General features: G+C 45.9%; 1 protein-coding gene across 6 annotated transcripts in view; it reads left to right on the top strand.

The window, feature by feature from the left end:
* Window positions 1–12,439, top strand: part of COL12A1 (collagen type XII alpha 1 chain) — a 433,058-nt gene extending 420,619 nt beyond the window's left edge. For 4 of the 6 annotated variants that reach the window (XM_078648068.1, XM_078648071.1, XM_078648069.1 and 1 more), the window contains 3 exons: window positions 3,984–4,061; window positions 6,814–6,984; window positions 11,407–12,439. In XM_078648068.1, coding sequence (XP_078504194.1) covers window positions 3,984–4,061; window positions 6,814–6,984; window positions 11,407–11,609 — 452 coding nt within the window. In that variant the 3' untranslated portion in view covers window positions 11,610–12,439. Of the gene's footprint in view, window positions 1–3,983; window positions 4,062–6,813; window positions 6,985–10,361 lie in introns of all 6 variants that reach the window. The other 2 variants (XM_078648070.1, XM_078648073.1) reach the window with 1 other exon arrangement.
* The last annotated feature ends 13,503 nt before the right edge of the window (window positions 12,440–25,942 follow it).

The following is a 25,942-nucleotide window of genomic DNA, read 5'->3' as shown; positions in this document are numbered from 1 at the left end:
TCGTCCGCCTCCTGGGTTGCCTTGGCTGGCGCTTCCTTTCGCTGTGTTGGTTGGCGCTTTGCCCTCTGTCGGTCCTCCGGTCCCCTGTGCGGCGTCTGGTTGGCCTCCGCTCTGGCGGTTTTTCGCCTCTGTTTGGTGTCGGGGCTTGCTTGTGGGCTCTGTGCTACCTTCCCTTTTGGGGTTTCCTGCTGCTGCTGTTTCGGGGGTCCGCGCTCCCTTCGGCTGACCCCGGTTCTCCTGTGGTGGACGTTCCGTGGGTCTGTTCCCTTGGTTCTCTTCTTCGAGGGTTCCCCTGCTCTTGGCGCCTCTGGGGGTGTTTGCCCTTTCTGTTTCTGGCTTGGGTTCCGGTCGCCTCTGTGGTGGCTGGTTCTTTTTGCTGCTCCTGCCTTTGCTTGCTTGTGGGTTCCCTGTGTGGTTGGGGTTTCCCTGCCTGCTGGTTTGCGGCTTGCCCTCTGGTGCTCTGGTGCCGGTGTCTCTTCTTTTTATGCTTCGGCGGCCTGTTTGGGTTGCCTTCTGCTCCGGCTCTCTGCCCCGTCTGGTGCTGGGTCGTTGTTCCTACTTCTTGGGCCGCTGTGCGGTGGGTCCTGTGGGCTCCCCTCGTTCGGGTTGGCCTGCCGTCCTGTTCTTCCTCGGTGGTCGTGCCTCCTCTGCGGGCTGGCTGTTGTGGCCGCTGCCCTGCTTGGGGATCCTGGTTCTTCCCTTCCGGGTTCCTGGTCCTGTCCCTCCTTTGCCTTGGCTGCGCCTGGTTCCTCTCGTGGGTGCCGTTGGTTCTTTGGGGTGCTCTCTACCCTCTGCCTCTGCTTGGGTAGCTTTTGCTGCCTTGGGTCCGGCTGTTCTGCTCCTCCCCGCCTGTGCCTGTTGTCGGGCGGGGTGCGTAGTGGGGGCCTGCTTGGTCCTTCTGGTGCTGTGGCCTTCCCTTTGCTGGCTGTTTCCTGGCGTCCCCTCCTGTGTCTGCTGGGCTGTCTGCCTGGGGCCTCCTGGCGGCTGCAGGGTCCTGTCATGCCTCCTGTTCTCGGGGTTGGTGTGTTGTTCCCGCGCTCCGCTATCTGCTCGGTGGCTTGGTCTGGCCTGGTGGGTTTCTGCCTGGCGTCCTGGAGCTGCGGGGTGCGCTTGGCTTCTTCCTTTGGTTTTCTTCCCTGCCTCTTCTGGTGATGGTGCGGGGTGGCCGTTGTTGTTGCCTCTCCTGGGCCTGTGGGTTTTTGGCTCGCTGGTTGTCTGCTGGGTCTGCCTCCCGGCCTGTAGGGCTTGCTGGGCGGCATGGCTTCCTCCTGGCCGGTGTTCCGGTTTCTCGGCCCTTTGGGGCGGGGGCTCCGCCTCCCCGTTTCTTCCGGGTCGCTCTGCGCGTCTCCCCGTTGCTTGGCCGTGTGGGTGGCGCGCTGCGATGGTTGCTGTGGACTGCGTTTGCTTCTGCTTGGCTTTCGGCCGTGGCTTTCTGTGGTGGCCTGTTGCCTTGGGATTCCTCCCTGTTGGCTCCTGTTCTGGGCTGGTCTGCCTTCTGTTTGTGCCTCCTGCTCTGGGTTGCCTGGTTGTGCTCTTTCTGCGGTCCTGGGCTGCCTGGTGGTGTCTCTTCTGGGGGTTTCATGGGTGGCTTGGCGCTTCTTTGCGGGTGCCCTGTCTGCCTGTGGGGTGGCTGGTCCCTGTGTCGTGGGGTTCCGGTTGCTTGTGGGTGTGGTGTGTTCCGGTCTGGTGCTTGTTTCTGGCCGTCACGCTGTTGCCTTCTTGTTTGCCCTTCTTGCCTCTTCTGGGGTTCGTTGGGGCTTCGGCGGGGCTGTTGGCTCCCGGGCCTGTGCTCTGTTGGGGTCTTGCCCTCTTTGTCCTTCCCTTGTTTTGGGTTGGTTCTGCGGGTTGCTTTGGCTTCGGCTTTGGCTTCCTGTCTGTTTCCTTGGTTGCGGCTTTTCGCCGTGCGGGGTTCGTCCCCTGTGCTTGCCCTGCATTGGGTCTTGCCGGACTGTGGGATGTGGTTTGCTTGTGCTTTCCTCCCTGGCTGCGGTTGCTTCTGTGAGGTCCTCTGGGGTGGTTTTGCCTCTGTCTCTCTGGCCTCTGGGTTTCTGCCCGGTCCTTTGCTTGGGATGTTTGGGGTCTTTGTGCCTGGCCCTTTTCTGGTTTGGCTTGGCTTGGCTGTGGTTGTTGTGTCCTTCGTGGTTCCCTTGCTGTTGTCTTGGGTCCTCCGGGTCCTTGGCCCGTCCGGTTGCGCTCCTGCTTTGGTGTTCAGGTTTGCCTTCTTCGGGCTGTTGATTCCTGCTCCCGTTTCCTCCGCTTTGGCTGGAGTTCTGTTTTGGGGTTCCTGGGGTTCCTTCGGTTCCCTTTCCTCTTTTTCCGGGTCTCTTTGTCCTGGTTGGTTGCCCTTGTTGGTTCTTCCTGCTCGGGTTTCCTGGAGGTGCTGGTTCCCTTTGCCTTGTGTCCTCGTCTTGCGGGGCCTGGTGGCTTGGCTTCCTGGGGTTTGCTCTTCGTTCCCTGGTGTCTGGGGTTTCTCTCTTTCCCTGGCCTTGGGCTCGGTCTTGCCTTCCGGGTCGGGTTCTGGTGGGCTTCCGCTGTTCTTCTTGTTGGGCCTTTGGTTCCTCTGGTCCGCTTGTCTCCTGCCTGTTCGGGCGTGGGTTGTCTTCTTCGGCCCGTTTCTGGTTTTTTGGCCTGGTGATTCTTGGCCTTTCTCTTTGTTTGGCCTCTCTTCTGCTGTTGTCCCCTTGCCTGTGGCGGATTGGGTGTCTGTGCTCTCCCTGTCGCTGATTGGCTGTCGGGTGTTCCTGCGGTGGGCTGGTTGGCCTCTGTGGTGGCCGGTCTGGTCGTCTGGCTGTGCGCCCTTGCTCTTGTTGGGTGTCTGCTGGTCTGGTGGGGGTCCCTCTTGTCGGGGGCTCTGCCTGGGGTTTCCCCGGTTCTTCCTTTTTCCCTTCTGCGGTTGCTGCCTTGGTGTGGTTTCCTGGGTTGGCTTCTGTTGGGTTGGGAAGGCCGGCTTTTTCTGCTTTGGTATTTCTCCATAAGTTCTGAATGGGCCGAGGACATAAGGGACCTGGGGGTAATGCTCTATTACTTACCGGTAATCTTCATTACTCCTGGTCCCGTTGTCCTCGGCCCATTCATGCGCCCCTCCCTCCCTCCCGGGCGGCCGGCCTTCCTGTCTGAGCTTGTTTGTACAGGAGGGCTGCTGGGTAGATCCTACCTTTATACTCCCGGGGGGAGGGGCAGTAGGGATATCCCAGCATTCCTCTTGTTTTTATTTTCTGTCTGGAAGATGATTATCTCCATAAGTTCTGAATGGGCCGAGGACAACGGGACCAGGAGTAATGAAGATTACCGGTAAGTAATAGAGCATTAACAAGGCATCTACACTGTGCCTGCAATATGTCATTGCTTAACTATAGTTGATAAACTGGGCTCATTATACATACTGCTGACTGCACTGGTGAAGTAAGTAAATGTAAAAAGCATCAAATCTAACCTTTAGTTACTTGCATAACGACCATTTTATTGTGTATTCTACTGGTTGTGGTTCTTATACCAACATATGCTCAAAATGTATGGCGTAAGACTAGATAATGACTCTTTCTGTTGGCCTTTGAACCACTACAATATTGCATGTTCATTTCGCAGTTTTACTCAATTTGTAGGGAAAGAAAATAGAGTTGCAAAACTGACTTCATGGTTACCAGAGCATGGAAACCATGACTGGTGTTACAGTGACAGCTATATGTCAAATATTACTCTAGGATCATAGAACCAAATTTCATTCGAGCCTGCCCACATATGAAGCTTGTTGAATTAATTTTCTCAAACGCTTACCTGTACTTGAAAACAGTAATTTGAAGGTGTCAGTTTTCGAAAATAATTCATGGTACTTTCAGAAAACGAAAACTTACTTCACAGTCATCCATTCTTATCTCCGCTGCCATCATTCGCTTAAAACTATGTTATCACACCATATTACTTCGGTGTTATCATGACCTTTTCCGGAACATCATACATTCATTTTTTCTGTCCATGTTTCTTAGGGATACCTGGAGAGAAAGGGGAAAGAGGAAATACAGGAATTGGATCTACAGGTCCACGAGGTGTGACTGGACCACCAGGTACGTCTTGAGTCTCGAGCTTAATGAGATTTAAAAAAACTGAACAGCTTTCCCAATTGCAGCACCGTATTGCAGTGTGAATTTAATCCAGCAGTATTTTTTATGGGATATTGCAAATGGCTGCCTGTACTGACATTTCTTTGACAAAAATGTATTGATATATCTTTCTGTCAGCTAAATGTAGCAAATATCATGTAGAAATACTTTTAGCAGTAGAGGGAATGGTGCAAAACAGTAAAGAGATATTGAGGAAGGATGGAATAAAGAGTGAATCAAAGTAAATCTCTGCCCAATTAGCTTGGAGGAAAAAAGAAATGCAAGGGATGCGATACAGTTATTAAGGGAAAGCAACGTTTTATTGGTCTGGGAGATTGGCAGACAACCATTTTAAATTAATAAAACCGTGCTAATCCATTGGTGGCTGATGGCATAGTTTGGGAGATAAACACATATCCCTAATTGCCCCTTTATCAAAAAGGTGAATCTGAGCTGTATGTGTGTGCTTCATTAGGTGTAAAATGACTGACCATTTTCATGGATACTGAGGGTCCTTGGAATGTTGTGGCTTAGTTTTCAAGAAAAGTTTAATTTTCTTTCGAAGTTACAGGGGAAACCTTTTTAGACAAGCTGATGCTGAGAGAACTATGGCTTACTTTTAAAAAGGAACAAATAATGACATCTGGGTATGGTGACAGAAAACAGGAGGCAGGGCAATTAATCTTAAAGTAGGGCATGACATCACTATATAGTAAAAAACAGAGTAGAGTGGACCATTGAAAGTACTGAGATTTGGGTAGTGCCAACGTTGACCTACCCGTATGTGAACAAACGCATTTCAGAGGATGTACCAAATAGCCATGGCATGAAAAATAGTAAGCACATACAGTGATCTTAAGGTAGACGTGTTGAGCATGAAAAGCAATAGTAGTGCTAAAATAAGTACAAAACCAATAGCTTGAAAATATAAGGAGAGGCAAATGGGGGCCGGAAGAAAAATGTAAAGTGTGTAAATGGTGAGTGGTTCCTATGTATTTCACCTATTATTCAGTTCTTCCTCATTATTGCACCTTCTCTATATTGCATCTTTAACCACTTTCTTCTGGGTTGCGGCACTTAAGCAAATCATCTGCTTACGTTGGAGCTTTGACAAAGTCCAAATGTCAACTGATGAAAAACGTGTTGACTAATTTGTGAATAACAGTGCATATAAACTGCTTCTTTACCGATGGAAGATGAATACAACAGAAGTGATTCTTCAACATACATGCGTTTATTTTTTTAAGAAAAATATAATGGTTTCTTCAAGGATATACAATGGATAGGCCTTTGAATTTTTGCTAGATCAAATGCCCTTCATGAAACCTGTTTCTGCACTGCATCAACATATTTCCATCTCGTATGTTGCTGTTGTAGTTTACCATCCACAGCAATATGTTTGATAAGTGAAAATGTTGCTATTCTCTTTATGCAGTGTGTTATATTACGTTCAAAGATGTGTGCATAGCACTGTATTGTGTATAAGTTTCAAAAATGTAACTTGAATCTAACAATATTCCTACTTGTCAAATCAGAAGTAGTCAAATGCTTTTATGTACTCTGGATCTCAAAGAATTCTGATGTTCTTGGAAATAAATACATCTATTGTCAAGCTATGGAGTTAGCACTATGCACTGGATTATGTTTCACTCGTTTGGCACCATCCTTGATAAAACATTACACTTCAGAGAGTAGTGTGATTCCACTTTGGGATGGGGTCTGTTGTGATTATTTTTCCACAAGGTTTGTGCTCCATTTGCTATATCAATAGAAGTTTGAGTCAGAAAGGCTCCATAATGTTAATACAGAGGTCTGTGTTGTTTTATCATCATCGAAGGGATTTATAGTCATTGCGTGGATACATTTCAAGTTCCTGTGTGCGGCCCAAGGGAAATATTGTCTTGCTTTTTTGAAATATGTATTTTCTGTTGCCAAAACTATAACTGTGCAGTAGCTGGGGTTGGTCTCCTGTATCTCCCGAAGCATCCTGTGGTTTAGAACTATGCAAAAAGTCATTATGTTGCTGCTACTGTTAGAGCAATCATGTTCTTTATTCCGTCACATCATTCTTTTCAGTGATCTTCAGTCATGCCCTGGCAGCAGTTGTTAGCCGCCTTGTGGTCTCCATCTCCCCTTTTGCTTGTTAAAACATGAAAGTTTCATTACAGGGTCTACAAGAAGCATGCAACAAATGCTAGCCCCATTTGCTTACAACTTTGGATTCCACATAACCACATTGCCGTCTGCTCCAAAGGAAACATTAGCTCACCCCTCCTGGGGTTGCGGGGTAGCAGGCTCCAGGCATGTCTCCATTAATTCTGTAATACTCTGCACTTTTTGAAGGTTGAGGGTTCCCGGGAGGCATGTGTGTGTAGTAGGAAGTGGAAACTAGCAAAAGAATTTATTGGTGCCTGTAGCTTGGTTCAATTCCTGACAGATCAGATTCAATTAAAAAAATCCTAGGCTGTCTGCATTTTGGGAAGCAACCCGTGAGTCACAGTTACAGAGACTTAATCATAGCTTTGGTTCAACTGGTGGTTTCTTTACAACATGTGTAGAAATCTAATGCAAAAGCATTCTTAAAATTATAATTGGGGGCTGTCTAGACAGTAGCCATGCCAGATGCATTAACCAAATAATTTTTGAATTAACAACAAAACATAAAAGAACAAAAAACTGTGCAGTTGCTTTCAAAACATCTTCTTCTTGAAATTAGGTCCACCAGGCGACTCTAGAACTGGACCACCCGGTTCCACCGGTTCACCGGGATCTCCTGGGGCACCCGGCCGACCTGGAAACTCTGGAGTTAGAGGTCCTCCTGGCCCACCCGGGTACTGTGATTCATCCATGTGTGCAAGTATTGCATACAACGGCCAGGGTTACCCAGGTATGTGCCTATTACTTTCAACGTTCTTATTAAAAGCTATTTCCTCATGCAAATGTCACGGGTAGTGGGGGTTTCAGTTCTTGCAAGATTTCCTTCCTTAAATAACTTCTATAACATGGAGGATATAAACGCTGAGATTTTCTCTTTACATCAGAATCCAACCAGCATGTTGACACATCTAGGTATGTGTACACGTAGTAAATTGTTGCTTCTCTGATGGTACTGGAAAGATTAGCATACGGATGAGCCCTGCAGTTAAGCCACCATTGAAACATAGAGCAATACACTACTCATTCCGCATTTCTCTGATATTTCCGCATTGATTAGGAATTACACATTTAATTTACAAAATGCTCATTTGAAATCGATTCATATTTCAATAGGTTCTCAGTTCCGTTCACATTGCACTCACAATATCATCCCAAAAGATGCTAACAATGGATGGTCTGAAATACAATTTTATATTGAATAAAAGGGACATTATTTAAATATGCGTGGTGAAATAAAAGTTAACTGTTTCTAGTTTAATTCAGTTTCTTAATTTTATGGTTTATGAAGCACAACAATAAAATAAGGATATGAGCTTCAAGTCAAAACCACATCAACAGTGTTGATTAAATATCCCAAATGCCAAACCACAACTCTCAATCGAAGGCTTTCATCTGGGATAAAAACTACCAGTGAGAGATACTTGTATTTTATTTACTACCTCACTAGAACGCAGGGGTTAATAAACTAATGGCAATTTGTCATCCACTGGTCGGGTGTTTCCACTCTAGCACAGTTTTGTAGCCCATGTCATACTTACATCAAAAACATAGATTGTGTGCTTGCTCCAGAGCTTATGTTTTTTGGTACTGTTTTTAACTACCTTAGAACAGTGCATATTTCAACCGTCGGTTTCCTAAGGACGTTTATTCCACACTATGGTGCCCATTACGAACGCGGACGGACTTGCGTCCGTTCGCGAGCCCTGAGTAGGAGGGAACGTCCGCATGTGCTGCGGCGTTCCCTCCTATGCAATTAGGATGTGCCCGCCACCCTGGCGGTCACATCCTCTATTTTTAACATTGCGGAGGGGGCTGCTTGAAACAGCACCCGCCGCAATTTTAAAAATGAAAGCTCTGTATTTGCATGCACAAAGCGGCAGGCACCGCGCGGTGCCTGCCGCTCTGTGCACGCAAATGCAGGGGGGTACCATAGGTACCCCCCATGTGCAGCCCCCACCCCCCTTCACCCCTGGGGGCCCTTTAACGGGCCCCCAAACAAGAATCTGTATGCCTTTGCACGGCGGAAATGCCGCCTTGTAAAGGCATTGAACTCCAGACATCCTAATATGGCTGGCGGTGTCTGAGAGAGAGACACCGCCACCATATTAGGCCTTTTCCGCCGCGGTTGTAAGCCAACCGCAGCGGAAAAGCAGCGGACTGAAACCAGGACCCACCAGCCATCCTAATGTGGCGGTGGGTCTTTGGTGGGTCCGCAGAGGATTTTCCGCATCCGCCGGGCCGGCGGTGGCCTCCACCGGCCCGGAGGATGCGGAAAATCCTCCATCGTAATGTGCCCCTTAGTATGCAAATGCACTCCCATTCCATCTAACTAATTCTGTGTGCTGACAGCCAGTACATACCTGTGTATGATTTAAGCTCTTGCACTGGGGCCACCATTTATATGATCACGCACTGTCATCATCATGTTTCTTGTATGAGTAAGCCACTTAGTGGAACGTCTGGGTTTAAAAAGCAGTAGTGGGAGTCCAGACCAGACACAACAGATTGATTTTGTAGAATAGAGGGGCAGAAATCCTGTACCTTAGGTTGGGTAAGATTGGGTCCCATAACTCTGATACAGTAATTGAGCATCTACGCTCATCCACAGTGGAGAAGCTTTACTTTATGTAAACTATATGTACACCTTCTGAGAGCATCAGCCTTTAGTCATGCTCCTTTCGAGAACCGATAGAGTCTGCAGATACAATGACATTATCACATGCATAGCCACTTCTGTTAACACTCTCCGGTGACTAGCTGAAGATTATATTGCCAGCCTTACCTTTATTTCCATTTTGGGCGGAATTATTATGATCAGTGGCATTGTTTTTTTAAACCATGGCCCCAGGTGAGCCTGGCAGTCGATCCACTTAAAAATGTGCAGCAAGGATAAAAAAGTATGAAGCATCATCCACCAATAAGGAACGCCCCAGTTCCCCAGTCCTCTCCGAGTCCAACAAAATACATACATACAGCCAGATTCATGAAACGAAAATCGGCTCGCAAAGGGTCAGATTCTGAGAATCTGGCCCTTTGCGAGCGCAATTTTTGCATTTGGGATTCATCATCCCAAATGCAAAAATCTCTATTATAGAATTCGCAATTGTGCGAGGAATTGCATTTAAGGAATCTCAATTTGAGATTCCTTAAATGCAATTCATGAAACATTTAAAAATTGCGAATTTGCAAATATGGGCCGCTATTTACCGCAAAGTCAAACCTAGTGGTAAATAGCTGAAACTTAGAAAAATGCACTTAAGTGCATTTTTCTATGTTGTATGTTACACACACACATGTCCTTGGTACATGTGTGTGCGTAACGCCAGCGTCCAATGTAATTTCAGGGGTGCAACAGGGTGTCCTTTGGACACCCCTGCAGCCTTGAAATCGCAAACTAAAAATGTGATTCGCTAATAGCGATTCGCACATTGATATGTCTTCCCATTCATTCCTATGGGCCGGATGAATGGGGAGTTATTCCTTATTTGCGATTAGCAATTAGCTAATCGCAAATAAGGAAGCTCTAGGAATCGCAATAAAAATTGCTTTTTTTACATGAATCCCGTTTTACGAGTCTGCAATAGCGATTCCTTAATAATCGCTATTACAGACTCGCAAAAGGGGACTTTGATGAATCTAGGGGTATGTCTATTGTCCCCTTCTTGCCCCTATTATGGATAACACTTAATTCATTATGAGCTAAATAAGTTCGTACTTTCTACCTATACCAATAGCAAAACGGTTCTCCCCCCCGTCCCCTCAATAGCTGTGGTGAGGATAAACTTGATTTTTTTGTTTCATTTACCACGTTATAGATACTCACTTGAGTTGTACCACCTGTGCGTCTCATAAGAGGAAACATTTTCTTTTTGGTAAAATCTTGATGTAAACATGAGCTCTCACGTGACCCATATGTTGTGGCAAAAGTCAAACGCACTTTGGTTCTGATCACCTGGCTCATTATTGGCAAAGCCCTATGTGTTTGTGTTGTCTGTTTGGTGTCAGTTCTCACAACGATGAAGGTAAATGTATGGTAAGAGATGACGATCATATATTGAGTCACAACGTATGACCTTTAAAGCTAACATCTTGTTTGACCTGTTTCAGGTACCGGCTAACACATTTTCTAAGTCGCCAGTGCTGCTTGCAGTTTGAATACAATGAACAATCCTGTTTCTGAGATGTTTGCGCACGTTCTAACTATGGAATGAACCTATTTGGAAATCTCACCACGGATGCGGTTTATGAACCATGTGGGCGTCAGGGCGATTCTTTATACTAACACAACTCGTGATTGGGGGAAGAGGACTGTGATGCCAACTTACAAAGCCTGCTGCATTTTTAGTAAAACAACCAATCAAGACCAAAAAACAAAATCCAAGCACCTGAAACCTTTTTGGTGAAGGAGCCTTTTAATACTACTAACCAGCGGTGGTAACAGCTTTAGACCAGATTGTTTAACCCGGTACTTTAGAAATTGTGTATGTATATAATATACTAATTGTGCCTTGTAAATCATTTGTCCGGGAGCATATTCACTAAAATGTGTTAACATCCTATTACAATACGCTTCTGCATTAAAACCTACTGCTTGCTTATTCCTAAAAAAACAATAACCTCCCATTCTATAAAACATGTCCACCGCAGTGAGAATGCCATATTGAGCAGGCAGTTTGGGAAAGTCTGATTCAAGACTGAGACCACACACAATATATTAAACAACACAGAAGTGTTTCTGGGACATGCCTGCACCTCAATATGTTCCGAGCGAACTGGTACAGAAAATTAACTGTGTATTATCGTTGTCCTTAAATCCATCTTTGTTTTACATTCCAAACATTTTCTGCCACGACAATTCTAATGTATATACATTGTATTTACTAAAATGTTTCCTTACATTTGCAGGCAGAGTTTATGACAATTTGTATCGACTGTTGTTCTGATGTATTATATTTTAGTTCCCCCTTCAGTATTTGCTGTTTCTTTCTGCGAAACATATTGATTAATGCATGTGTACAGTTCTATGCAAAACAAGACATGTATTGGTTATGTGAAAAGAAACCAATTCGCAAAATCATTGTGGAATCAAAGACTTTTAAATATGACCACATTTTTAACTTTGATGTTCAATCGGACAACTATTTTCAACCAGGGTCCTATCAACCTGAAAGCGGACCCTATGAGCCCGAGAGCGTGCCTTATCAGCCTGAAAGTGACCCCTACCGAGTCCAAGTCCAGCCGGAAATGCCCGAAGAGGAATTTGAGGATTATGGAGCAGACTCTCCCTCACAAGACAATGCTGGGCAGAAGCGCAGGAAAAGGTCTTTACTGAGGAGAGCAGGAGCTAAGCCATAATGCCTTGTTTGTTGGCTGCCCTGCAATGACAACTTGAATTGCATATATTGTTTATATGTATGAACATATGAGATAGATGGATATCATTTGCTATGGTTTTATTGCAAAACAGCAAAATGGAATCACACCTATCTCTTGGTTTGTAAATGCGCCTGAGATATGTACAAACTTTCCGATTGTAACTAGACTGCATCAAAAGGTTTTACCTTCACAGTGCTTGTAAAATACTTCTCTGCCAGGGCTTTTTAAACTTTAACATGTGCATTTAGTTGGTTATCTAACTTTCATTTCGTTCTTTAAAGAACTCAGAAACATAAGCTGTTGAAAATATGTTTATTGGCTTTCATGATGGTGCTTGTTCTAGAAATCTAGGCCTACTGTGTGTAGGTGCACAGAATGCCGTTTCGCCACATTGAAGACCCTTGTCTCCAAGTCATTACCTATACGACTACCCTCCACAGAGGGAATACACCACTTTTTGACATCTCTCTTGGGGGATGGACTTCAAACACGTTCTATCTCTTACAGCAGACACAGTCCTACAAGAACACATAAATCTGCCCTCTGTAGACACATTAACATTTATGCCAAATTGCAGCCGATCCTGCAGAGATGGAATTGCATGTTTGTGTTGTATATTTAGTACGGATATTTTGCAGAATATATTGTTTCTTAGTTCTCAAAAAGCAGTTGGAAAGCACGTGCAAGACTATGATGATTATAGAATTGCTACTTTTATATTTTTAACTGCAAATGGTGAATTTCACTGCCTTATATTTTATTTATTTCTGAAAAAGAGAGGCGTTTTTTCAATAAAACTACTGAAAATATTTCCTGTCGTTCTTTCATGATGTAACTTGTTATGCCTGCAGTTTTGTTAATGAATGGCGTTTGGGCTCTTGCAGCCTTGGAATAGCAATGGTGCTAAATAGAAACATTAATAATCTCAAGACGTAGACGTGTTACCCAACGTGCTAATTTCACATTTAACTAAGCCTATGCTGCTTGAATTGAAAGAACGTAAACATGCAACAGGTTATGGAAGGTGCTCCAGAAGCTGACAAGAGAACACATTTTCTATAAGTTCACACTATCTTCCTCACCATGTGAGAACAAACAGCCTGATTCATGTAGGTAAATTGCACTCGCAAAGGGCCAGATTCTGAGAATCTGGCCCTTTGCGAGTGCGATTTTTGCATTTGGTATTCATGATACCAAATGCAAAAATCGCTATGTAAGAATTCGCATATTTGCGTGGAATGGCATTTAAGGAATCTCTAATAGAGATTCCTCAAATGCTATTCATGACACAAAACTAAATAGCGATTTTGGACTTTTGGGGCCGCTATTTACCGACAGGTCAGACCTGTCGGTAAATAGCAAAAACTCAGAAAAATGCTTTTAAAAGCATTTTTCAAAGTTGCATGTAGCACACACACATGTCCTTTGGACATGTGTGTGCGCAACACCTGTCCAAAAGTGCATTTTAGGGGTGCTACAGGGCGTCCTTTGGACACCCCTGCCACCCTTAGAATCGCTATCTTAGTTGCGAGTAGCAAATTGCTACTCGCAAATCCCCATTCATTCCTATGGGCCTCTTGGCCCATAGGAATGAATGGGGAGTATTTGCGAGTAGCAAATTGCTACTCGCAAATAAAGAACATGTAGGAATCGCTATTTAAGTAGCAATTCCTACATGAATGCCGTTTTGCGTGTCCTCAATAGCGAATCGCTATGATTCGCTATTAGGGACACGCAAAACGGCATGTACATGAATCAGGCAGAAAGTCTGATATTTAAGTATAACGTACTTCTAACAGCAGCAGCAATCTGCCAGGTGATTTCCCAAGGTTCTACTGCAGCTTCACCACAATGTCGCGCCGGGACACTCTTTTGAGTATCTGTGCGGTGTACAAATGGATTTAACATAACATAACAACATGTTCCAATGAAATTCTGTATTGATGGCAAAAGTGTGGCACACCTGAACACCCTATTAATAGAATCAAAGCTGTAAAAACTGAAGGCATTCCCTACAGAGGATACTGCTGTAAATTGACAAAATGAGGGGTTACTTTTTGTCATAGAAATTATGGTTAGAGCTCTAGAAAGCTAAAATGAGGACACGTTTTTTTTAAATTCTAAAATATCTTCATGATCAATGTCCCAAAAAGTCTAACATGTTGAGTGAAATGCACTTCCAACACCAGCAGCAGCCTGTCAGTTGATTCCCAATTCTTCTACTGCAGCGTCACCACAGGGTTCAAAAGGACGGCTAGCTTGCTAAAATATTGTATTCAAGACAAAAGTGAAGCACTTTTGAATGCAATTTTGTTGAAATATGAGCTGTTGAATGTCCTGAGGAGCAGGCTGAAGTAAATGAGCATTTAGCTGTTTATGCAGTTATGAAACCAGTGGGTTAAAAATCTGAGGGAAAGTATGGGTTTTTAATAATTCGAGACATAATGTATTTTTAAAGGGGGACGTCTGCGTTAGTAAATCTTACCCTTTCCGACCCACAATTATTAATTACCGTAACCATCTTCTCAGCCACTTAACAGCACCCTCATTTTAAAATAGTAAATATGTTGGTAGACAACAGTTGTGTGGAGGTTGGGCACCAACAGAAGTACATTTGCGGAGGATTGTGAGCAGGCCCAGTGGCCAACCCCAGCTACACATGGCCAGAGTCTGTGTCCAGTGGAGAGTGGCCTCCTATTGAGTATCGGGTGCAGAGCCTGGCCTCAAGGACTGTGCGCAGTGCAGGTTGGGTGCCAGAAAAGGGTTTGGCAGAGGGCCTGACCATGAGGTCAGGGCCTGCAGCCAACCCCTGCTACGCAGCGCCATGGACTTGCACAGTGGGGTTTAGTGCTCATGGAGAGTGGACTCTGGGCAAAATTAGATATGTAAAAAAACTGAAATTCACTGAATAAAAAAACAAAGGTCAAAGTGATCTTACAGTGTGGTGTGGAAATAAGACAAGACCGAATGCTAAAGAATCCAAAAACCACTGAAATAGGCCAGCTATAGCTTAGTCACTTAACTATACCTTACGCCCCAATCATGCAGTGCTTACGACCTCAATGTTGCATCACTCTTGACGTTAAATGACTGCATTGATGGCTTCCGTCATTACATTTAAATATCAATGTTGCTCAAATTACTAATGACTACTGAAATTTCCAAGAAAGGTAAGGTGAGGTCAAAATACACTTTTCCTGGTGAGTAATGCATTGCAGCCATGCTAGTGTGTAAATGAGTTGTTTGGATCATCATGGTCAGCGTCAGAGCCCTCATAATCCAGATCTGGTCAAGGTACACAACTTCCAAGGACAGAATTGTGTACCATATAGCACATACCCACTGCAGCCTTACATACCATTCTTAATGGATCTTGCATTGCTCCAACATTTATATAAATGAATCAGACTGAAGCCTTCAATACAAACAATCAATCAATCAAAACATTTATAGAGCGCGCTACTCACCCGTGAGGGTCTCAAGGCACTGGAGGGGGGTCGCTGCTACTGCTCGAAAAGCCAGGTCTTGAGGTGTTTCCTGAAGGTGAGGTGGTCCTGGGTCATTCGTCGGTGTGCGGGAGGGAGTTCCATGTTTTGGCTGCCAGGTAGGAGAACGATCTTCCTCCGGCGGTGGTTCTGCGAATCCGTGGGACGGTGGCGAGGGCGAGGCTAGTGGATCGGAGCTGGCGGGTGGGAGTGTAGAATGAGAGGCGGTTGTTGAGGTATTCGGGGCCCATGTCGTGGAGTGCTTTGTGTGCGTGGGTGAGGAGCCTGAATGTGATCCTCTTGTTGACGGGGAGCCAGTGCAGGTTTCTCAGGTGGGCGGATATGTGGCTGTGGCGAGGGATGTCGAGGATTAGTCGTGCGGAGGCGTTTTGTATACGTTGTAGTCGTTTCTGAAGTTTGGCAGTGGTCCCTTCGTATAGGGTGTTTCCGTAGTCCAGTCGGCTGGTGACGAGGGCCTGGGTGACCGTCTTTCTGGTTTCGGTGGGGATCCACCGGAAGATCTTTCGGAGCCTGCGCAGAGTGTTGAAGGATGATGACGAGACGGCATTGACTTGTTTGGTCATCGTGAGGGAGGAGTCCAGGATGAATCCCAGGTTGCGTGCGTGGTCTGATGGTGTCGGTGCGGAGCCCAGTGCTGAGGGCCACCAGGAGTCGTCCCAGGTGGATGGGGATTGTCCGAGGATGAGGACCTCCGTCTTCTCTGAGTTCAGCTTCAGGCGGGTGAGCTTCATCCATTCTGTGACGTCTTTCATTCCTTCCTGTAGGTTTGTTTTGGCGGTGGCTGGGTCTTTGGTGAGGGAGAGTATCAGTTGGAGGTCGTCGGCGTAGGATATGATGTTGATGTTGTGTTTGCGTGCGATGGCGGCGAGGGGACTCATGTAGATATTGAAGAGGGTTGGGCTGAGCGAGGAGCCTTGGGGTACGCCGCAGATGATCTTGGTGGCTTCTGAGCGGAAGGGAGGGTCTACATTTTTCCAATACATTGTTCCAAACAGGACATGGGGTTTGTTGTGGTGTTTTCTCTGGATGTTCATAGTCCTCCATACCAAGAAAGCTGTAAATATCCATTATGAATTTAGCAGGCTCATTTTGCATTCTTTATGAGAATCCAATCTGCATTGAATCCCACTTCCCTTGCCTGTACTCCAGGTCTCCTGTACACTTCTGCTCCTCTTTTGCTTCATTTTATTAAAACTGTTATATTAAGGTTTCTAAAAGAAAACAAATACAGCAGTACCTGCCCTTAACCCCTTCGGTGCTCATGACGAGCTCAGCTCGTCATGGCATATACCTCTCAGGTGCTCATGACGAGCTGAGCTCGTCATGACCACACCCGTTTTGGTTGCTGTCCAGCACAGCAGGGGAATAGCTTCAGCAGCCATGTGGCTAAAAAGGGGGAGCTTGTATTATCGCAGTACATTCTTTTGATAAGCAGTGACTATTTCACAAGGCCCTTAATATAAAGTGATAGATGCTAATATCTCCCTGAGAAAGGCAATGAGTGTTTTGACACGAAACAGCTGTGCATTGATAGAGCTATCCACTTAACTGAGGCTTAACTCCTGAACTGGTGAAGAGGAGTGATGATTTGGATTTAGAGGTAGGTAAACCTGTGACAGCAAGTAACTCCAGTGTATCGCTGGAGTTGTGTTCCTGCCATGGCGCTGATGATGCCGCAAGGTGGTTGTGTCCTCGGCCCATTTGCCAAAGTGGCTGAGTGTGAAATCGTATGACTGTGTAGCTGAGGGAGGGCTGGGGTTGGTTAAGGAGTTGCCCAGTATAGGCATGAATGAGTGCCAACTGGAGTCGATGAGGGCTCGGTCATGTTCATGGGGGCAAGTCTTCACTCCGTTTATGCTGTAGAAATTGGGTATGGAGAGCGTCCCATGCCAAAGAAATTGGATTCTTGCAAAGGTATTGTACGTCCTCCTAACGGAGGTCTTCACCCACTATCACATTGCCCCATGCTACACTGTCGCCGGTGGCACTGATGCCTCAGTACTCTGAAGGGTAAGGGTTCTCTTTGCCAGTAAAAGAGACATACTGCGAAAGTGTGTCCTCACCCTGTGGCACTTCCTACATTTAAATATGCCTCAGGTGCATGCCTTCCAAGAGTAAATGCCAGTGCATTCCATGAATTCCTGCAGAGCGTTGTGGTAAATATTTTAGTAATTTACCTTGATCGGAATTTCTATATTATCAATAAGGTCAAGCATGAAGAGCAGAGTCCGTGGTGGTTAGAATTCAGGGTCTTTATTCAGTAACTCGAGTTAAGGGAGAGCTCCGTCACCTAAGGAGGCTCGGGAATGGTCTCTACTTTAATCACAGAAAACATGGCAATTATACACAAAAAAGAGGAAGTAGCTTCCCTTGAGTAATGTTCAGTTACGAATACGAAAAATGTGGCAATCATACAGAGATCATGGCGGTAGCGACGTAACTGTGTCATAATTATGAGGAAGTCACGGAAAGGTAGCGTGTTGAGAAATAACCCTAGGCTGGTTCTTTAGATAAGAAATAGAGAAATGGTCGTGACAGGATGTCTGGTGTCATGTGTTTAGCAAACAGGAGCTGGTTTCTCGGAATTGGTTGTCGTGTCTTGCTAAACGGGGGCTTATTTCTCGTAATCGGCCTGACCATAAGCGGGGGTGGTTACAACGGGGGCTCGTTTCTCGGAATCGGCTTGACCATAAGAATGTGCAGTTGCAGTTTGAGGAAGAGAAGTGTTTGCGTGCAACCTTACGTTGATGTGCCCGTGTTTTCTAGTTACCGTCATGATGATCTCGGGACGAGAAAAAGGGTGTATTAATGGGACATACATAACGATAATATTTTATTTTCCACATTCCCTCCTTGTCCCATAATATACCCTTTTAACGTTGTCTTTCTTAATCTACCTCTATGTTCATTAGGCTGTCCACTTGTTCCTGTAACATAATCTTTTCTTTGTTTTTCTTTCTAGTTTGGGGTCTGGGAATGCAGGTAGTGATACAGAAATTACAAAGTGCTGGGCCACACTGAATACAGAGGCAACATGTGAAGAGAATGGCTAGAGCAAGACCTATAACTGTAAGTGCCTTCCATGAGGACAGGAGGCCCCAGAGCCAACCCGTCAGGGACCAGGCACCGGTGTCTGCATCTAGTTTTCTGGAAAGTGCATGAAGGCGGGAAATAGCGGAATACACCGAGGGTGCATTATCTGGAATAAATATACAGCAGCTGGACCCGATCAATTCACATACGCCACCACGGTCAGCCAATATGATGTCGAGAACCATACGGTTCTGTAACGTCATGAGTCTGTCGGCAGCCATCACAGCGGTGATGTTACTTAATGCACCAGCTGTTTCGTTTATGACTCCCTGGACTACACAAGTCAGTTGTCTTATGTGGCGGTTGTTGATCATGGGCCCCCAGAATGGGATGATTCCTTTAAAGAAATCGCCAGCCTCTTGGTCCGCTGTATCTTCAGCATCTATGGCCCCCCTTCGTCGTCTATTGATTACAGTCGGAGGGTCACTTAGATGGTAATCTGCTGGAGCGGTGTAGGTAGGGGGAAGGAGAAATGCAAGGTAGCACTTCCCGGACCAGCCTTGGGGTAGCCAAGTATGTGCGTGAGGTCCACAGATGAAATATGTGTTGGGGCAGTGGCCATCGTCGGGAAATTTAGGTCAGGTAGGGTGTATGTCTTGTTACACTCACTGTCTCCCATTTTCTGACCCTTGCCCTTTCCTCTTACACAGAATAGACCCTTATGGGGTACGGCCCATCCTCCCTGTTCTGTCTGTTTCTTCTGGACTGAAAACGTTTCCCTAAAGGAGGTAGTGTCGTTAAGGAGGGAATAACTGGTGTTTTCGTTATTGTCTGCTCGTCCCCATGTCGCTGTGAAATCTACCATCTTTTGAACAGCTCGTACTGTCTTGGTTTTTATCTCGTTCCAGGTACTAGCGTTCTTGGCCTTGGTCTCAGGAATGTTTCTAACAGAAGCGGAGAATGTCATAGAGAGGGCATAGGTAGATCCAGCATAGCCGAAAGGGAGAGGGATAAAAGGCATTCCTCCGTGTACGGAATGTGGCATTAGACCACAGACCCAACAGTTGGTTTTGTTAATAACCATTTGATGTTGGTAGAGCGTGGAGATGAATGTTTTATTGAAGAATTCTCTTCTTCTATTCTCGAGATGTGGAGGAAGATCTACATGAGAGTGCATAGCTGTGTTGTTCAAAGGCGTGGGGGAAGACGGTGGAAAAGCTAAGTGAAGGAACCAACCTAGGCAAGCCGTGATACAAAAGATAGAAATCATGAAGAATAGGAAGATAGAAACTTTGTTATGCAGTAATTTTACATTTTTAAATGAATTCTCCATATTTTTGGGCGGCTAGTCTGAGTCAAATTTTGCATACGTGACCCGACACTTCCCAGCAACCGCTTCACCATACGTCCTGGACAAAAATAGCCACCGGTAGGTCGAGGTCAGATGCAATGTCTCTAGCTTGTTTCTGATGGGATCGCAGCCGCGATTTGTACTCGTCTTGAGGGGAAAGTTCAGGAAGGGGTGAAATAAAGTCTGTTGTCTCAATGTCCTTGGGATTAGCAACAATGTCAGTAGGAGTTGGTCCGAAGAATTTTTTGCAGTGACTTGCGTGGAGCCACCCTTTTCGTCCTTCCACTTTGATTGCAGTCCTCGTCGTGAGCAGCACCATCTTGGGAGACGTCCACCTTCTTTCCAGGGGACTGGCACGATAAAAGTTCCTTATTAACACCCAGGTACCGGGTTGGATGGCGTGTTCCTCGGGCGTTGTTTTGTCTGGAAAGGCTGCAGCCACCTGTGAACGACAAGAACATAGTGCAGACATCAAGGAAGCTAGGTAATCTGTCAGTACATTAGAATCAATGTCAGTTAACTTTTATTGGGGATGGGACACCCCAGAAATTCAGAGGTCTCCCAAATGTAACCTCATACGGGGACAGACCCGTCCGGGAATGTGCCACCATTCTCATGTAGAAGAGAGCAACCGGAAGGGCTGTAACCCAGTCTATTTGCTTGTCAGCACAGATTTTAGCTAACTTTGTTTTCAGGGTTTGATTATGCCGTTCGACTAGACCTGCGGCTTGGGGGTGTCGGACACAGTGGAATATCCAGGTGTATCCTAACAGTAAGGAAACAGCCTCCATCAGTTTGGAGGAGAATGGTTGTCCGTTGTCAGAGTATATGACTTTTGGCCACCCGTATCGGGGAAAAAATTCCCTCACCCATTGTTTAGCTGTAATCTGGGCACCATAGTCTGGGACGGGGTATGCTTCAGTCCATCGGGTTAAGGTACAGACTACTAGGAGGACATCCTTATGTCCCCGACATCTTTCCATTTGTATGTAGTCCATTTGGAGGACTTCGAAGGGGTGATTTGGAGGATGGAACCCTCCTTGTTCAACTGAAATACTTTTCCCTGGATTGAACTGACAGCAAATCATGCAGGTTCGCACTTTTTGTTTGGCTGCTGAGCGCAGATGTTTGTTATGCCATATCAGATTTAGACTGTCTAACATCCCTTTTTCTCCTAGATGTGCGGGACCGTGAGCAGTTTCTATGATTACAGGAACCATTATGTCAGGGAGAAACCATTTGGACTTACCTTTTGTTACCCAACCCTGATCTGTGTGAGAACCTCCCTCTTCTTCCCATTTCCTCTTTTCGTTTTCTGTAGCTTGGTTTTGGATGTCTACTACATCTTTGGTAGGATCGATAACTGGACAAATAATCTTGATGGAAATTTCAGTGTTCAGTGTTCCTGTCTGAGCAGCGTGTTTAGCTGTGGCATCCGCCAGGGCATTACCTCTAGTGACAGAGTCTATGACCTTTGTGTGTGCTTTGCATTTCAGTATAGCTACTTCTGCGGGTTTGTGTATTGATTCTAGTAGCTGAAGAATAAGATCTCCATGCTGTATCTTAGTCCCATTAGAGGTTGGGAAACCTCTTTCCTTCCATAAAGTACCAAAATTATGGACTACCCCGAATGCGTATTGCAAATCGGTGTAGATATTGACTCGTTTTCCTTTTGACCATTCACATGCTTGTGTAAGAGCTATGAGTTCTGCTGCTTGTGCTGAATGTATGGGTATTCTAGCTGCCAGAAGGACTGTATTTTTTGTAGTGACAGCATAAGCTGCAGAAAGTTCGCCTGTTTGGAGGCGCATACAGGAACCATCTACAAACAGTATGTGTTCTGGTGCATTTAAAGGTACATCTACAAGATCCGACCGGGGCTTTGTGACTAGTTCGACTATCTCTAGGCAGTCGTGAGTTTGGTTGTCTATTGGAACAGTGGGCAATAGCGTAGCTGGGTTGAGGATATTGCATCGTTTGATGATAATGTGGGGTTGGAATAATGTAACTTCATAACCTGTGAGGCGAGCTATGGTCAAGTGTTGTGTCTGTGTCCTATTCAAAAGTAATTCTACTGCATGTGGGACTTGTACTTCAAGAGGATGTCCTAGCACAATGGAATCACTTTGTCGTATTGCCAGAGCCGTAGCTGCAACGGATTTTAAACAGGCAGGCAAGCCTTGTGCAACAGGGTCGAAAGTACTGGAGAAATAAGCACAGGGACGGTGTTTATTGGCCTGTGTTTGTGTGAGCACTGACAAGGCTGTACCTTCCCGTTCCGTGACAAAGAGGACAAAAGGTTTGGCATAATCTGGTGTGGCTAGGACAGGTGCAGAGCATAATGCTTGTTTCAGGGTGTCAAAACCAAATGTATGATCAGGTGTCCATGGTAATGGAGAAGAGGTGGCAAAATCAGAGGTCGTTAATTGAACGTGCGGTTATCAGCAAGTCATCGACATATTGTAACAATGTCGTATTGGAGGGCAGAACAATGTCATTTAACTGTCTTTTAAGTGCCTGACTGTAGATACTGGGACTTTCTGTATACCCTTGAGGAGCTCTTGTAAAACAGAAACTACGACCTTATAGGGAGAATCCTAATAGGTACTGACTGTCTGGATGAATGGGTATACTGAAGAAGGCATTTTTAAGGTCAATAACGGTAAAATGTGTGGCATCAGGATCTATAGCTGTTAGCAGAGTACTGATGTCTGAGACTACAGGGTATTGTGGTACCACGCATTTATTTAGCTCACGTAAGTCAACCACGAGTCTGTAAACTGGTGGTGCACCATCATCAGTTTTCTTTTGGACTGGCAGAACTGGCGAATTACATATGTTGGAAGGTACTTCCCTGACTACTCCTTTTTAGGGCTCGTGGCGTTAACCGCGCGAAAGCGCGGTCTCGCCAGAGACCCTTTTGTTAGCGAGGGAGCTTTCCAGGAGACAGCACCTGGCCGCGCGCATTTCCTCTGCCAGAAGGCGATTTGAGCAGGCCACGCGCACGAGAACGCGCTCGCTGTGGCCAGCTTCTGTCTCCTGGAAAGCTGCTCTAACACACACGCATGCGCTAACTTGGGACCACGGGCACACACATCACACTTGGGACCCCCTCCTGAAGCTCGCACTCACCGGGACTCCTGTTGCGGGTGGAGGCCGTCACCTGGCTTCTTGCACCGGCGAGACTCTCTCTTCCAGGCGGGAGCCTCGCTCCCTTCAGCACTCCTCCGGTAGCTGCTCTGGTGCCGCGGGCGGGGCTCCTCTCCTCCGGAGGAAGTTCGGTGAGTTCCTGTTGTCCCTCGGTCCCGCCCCCGGCCTGCCTGACTTCCTACTGCGGGCCGGGCGGCGGCGGGGACAATCTTTTATTTTTGTAACCAAACTCACATCGTCTCAAGTAAAGCAAGGGGCATACATTTTTAGTATGCACAATTTGTCAATAATATTACAATATTTTAGTCTATTAAGCTGCACACAACGTATGTTTCATTTGTTTTGGTCTCACTCTGAATTGTATCGCTTCTACATGCGTGCAGATTTTGTAGTTACGGAAAGCGAAATACAGTGGGCTAAATCCGTTTTCTCCTGATCACAGTCTGGGTGACTAGTTAACTAACATGCCGCTTTGAGCCCAGGTATCATGATCAGAGTTTCCAGTTCAGCCACAGTGGTTATCTCTAGAGTTGTACAGGAACAGCAAATTGTTAGTGCATAGTTATCTTTCAAACACAACATTACTACACACTGATCAATGACTTTGACTTTCGAAGTATGATTATGTGGTGCATCTACCAAGCACTTTGTGAGAAGTCTTTCTGGAACTATGAGAGCTAAATCAAAGGCAATTCCTTCAAAAACGGGCAGAAGAATACAAAATGAAACGTAGAGCGTCATAGTTCGCTCAAAAGAAATGCAACACATACCATGTATTAGAAATCAAACATTTACAATGCAATAGGTCTTGCAGTGGCATTTTTAAAGCTATTAGCATTGTAAATGATATTGTTTTTTATATTTTTTTTGGTAAAAATTATACAGTATATATTATCAATTATGCACCATTAGACTGGAGATTGAGAGTAGTGAGTAGTGAGTGCAGAGTAGTGAGTGCAGACTAGTGAGTGCAGAGTAGTGAGTGCAGAGTAGTGAGTGCAGAGTGCAGAGTGAGTGTGCAGAGTGAGTGTGCAGAGTGAGTGTGCAGAGTGAGTGTGCAGAGTAGTGAGTGCAGACTACTCTGCACTCACTACTCACTGCTCTGCACTCACTACTCTGCACTCACTAATCACTACTCTGCACTCACTACTCACTACTCACTACTCTGCACTCACTACTCACTACTCACTACTCAGCACTCACTACTCTGCACTCACTACTCACTACCCTGCACTCACTACTCTGCACTCACTACTCACTACTCTGCACTCACTACTCACTACTCACTACTCACTACTCAGCACTCACTACTCTGCACTCACTACTCACTACTCTGCACTCACTACTCTGCACTCACTACTCACTACTCTGCACTCACTACTCACTACTCAGCACTCACTACTCTGCACTCACTACTCACTACTCTGCACTCACTACTCTGCACTCACTACTCTGCACTCACTACTCTGCACTCACTACTCACTACTCTGCACTCACTACTCTGCACTCTGCAGTCATTACTCACTACGCTGCACTCACTACTCACTACACTGCACTCACTACTCACTACTCTACACTCACTACTCTGCACTCACTACTCACTACTCTGCACTCACTACTCTGCACTCACTACTCACTACTCACTACGCTGCACTCACTACTCACTACTCTACACTCACTACTCACTACTCAGCACTCATTACTCTGCACTCACTACTCACTACTCTGCACTCACTACTCTGCACTCACTACTCACTACTCTGCACTCACTACTCACTACTCAGCACTCACTACTCTGCACTCACTACTCACTACTCTGCTCTCACTACTCTGCACTCACTACCCTGCACTCACTACTCTGCACTCACTACTCACTACTCTGCACTCACTACTCACTACTCTGCACTCACTATTCTGCACTCACTACTCTGCACTCACTACTCACTACTCTGCACTCACTACTCTGCACTCACTACTCACTACTCTGCACTCACTACTCTGCACCCACTACTCTGCACTCACTACTCTGCACTCACTACTCACTACTCTGCACTCACTACTCTGCACTCACTACTCTGCACTCACTACTCACTACTCTGCACTCATGAGTGAAGAGTAGTGAGTGTAGAGTAGTGAGTAATGAGTGCAGTGTAGTGAGTAGTGAGTGCAGTGTAGTGAGTAGTGACTGCAGAGTGCAGAGTACTGAGTGCAGAGTAGTGAGTGCAGAGTAGTGAGTAGTGAGTGCAGAGTAGTGAGTGCTGAGTAGTGAGTAGTGAGTGCAGAGTAGTGAGTAGTGAGTGCAGAGTAGTGAGTGCAGAGTAGTGAGTAGTGAGTGCAGAGTAGTGAGTGCTGAGTAGTGAGTAGTGAGTGCAGAGTAGTGAGTAGTGAGTGCAGAGTAGTGAGTGCAGAGTAGTGAGTGCAGAGTAGTGAGTAGTGAGTGCAGAGTAGTGAGTGCAGAGTAGTGAGTGTAGAGTAGTGAGTAGTGAGTGCAGTGTAGTGAGTAGTGAGTGCAGTGTAGTGAGTAGTGACTGCAGATTGCAGAGTAGTGATTGCAGGGTAGTGAGTAGTGAGTGCAGAGTAGTGAGTGCAGAGTAGTGAGTAGTGAGTAGTGAGTGCAGAGTAGTGAGTGCAGAGTAGTGAGTGCAGAGTAGTGAGAGCAGAGTAGTGAGTAGTGAATGCAGAGTAGGGAGTAGTGAGTGCAGAGTAGGGCGTAGTGAGTGCAGAGTAGTGAGTGCAGAGTAGTGAGTAGTGAGTGCAGAGTAGTGAGTGCAGAGTAGTGAGTAGTGAGTGCAGAGTAGTGAGTAGTAAGTAGTGAGTGCAGAGTAGTGAGTAGTGAGTGCAGAGTAGTGAGTGCAGAGTAGTGAGTAGTGAGTGCAGAGTAGTGAGTAGTGAGTAGTGAGTGCAGATTAGTGAGTGCAGAGTAGTGAGTAGTGAGTGCAGATTAGTGAGTGCAGAGTAGTGAGTGCAGAGTAGTGAGTAGTGAGTGCAGAGTAGTGAGTGCAGAGTAGTGAGTGCAGAGTAGTGAGTAGTGAGTGCAGAGTAGTGAGTAGTGAGTGCAGAGTAGTGAGTAGTGAGTAGTAAGTGCAGAGTAGTGAGTGCAGAGTAGTGAGTGCAGAGTAGTGAGTGCAGTGTAGTGAGTGCAGAGTAGTGAGTAGTAAGTGCAGAGTAGTGAGTGCATAGTGAGTAGTGAGTAGTGAGTGCAGAATAGTGAGTAGTGAGTGCAGAGTAGTGAGTAGTGAGTGCAGAGTAGTGAGTAGTAAGTGCAGAGTAGT

Source organism: Lissotriton helveticus, chromosome 6 (genome assembly GCF_964261635.1).
Source record: "Lissotriton helveticus chromosome 6, aLisHel1.1, whole genome shotgun sequence".
In the NCBI taxonomy this organism is placed as follows: domain Eukaryota; kingdom Metazoa; phylum Chordata; class Amphibia; order Caudata; family Salamandridae; genus Lissotriton; species Lissotriton helveticus.
Note: the sequence above shows the minus strand (reverse complement) of the source record. Positions and strands in the feature narration are given on the sequence as shown.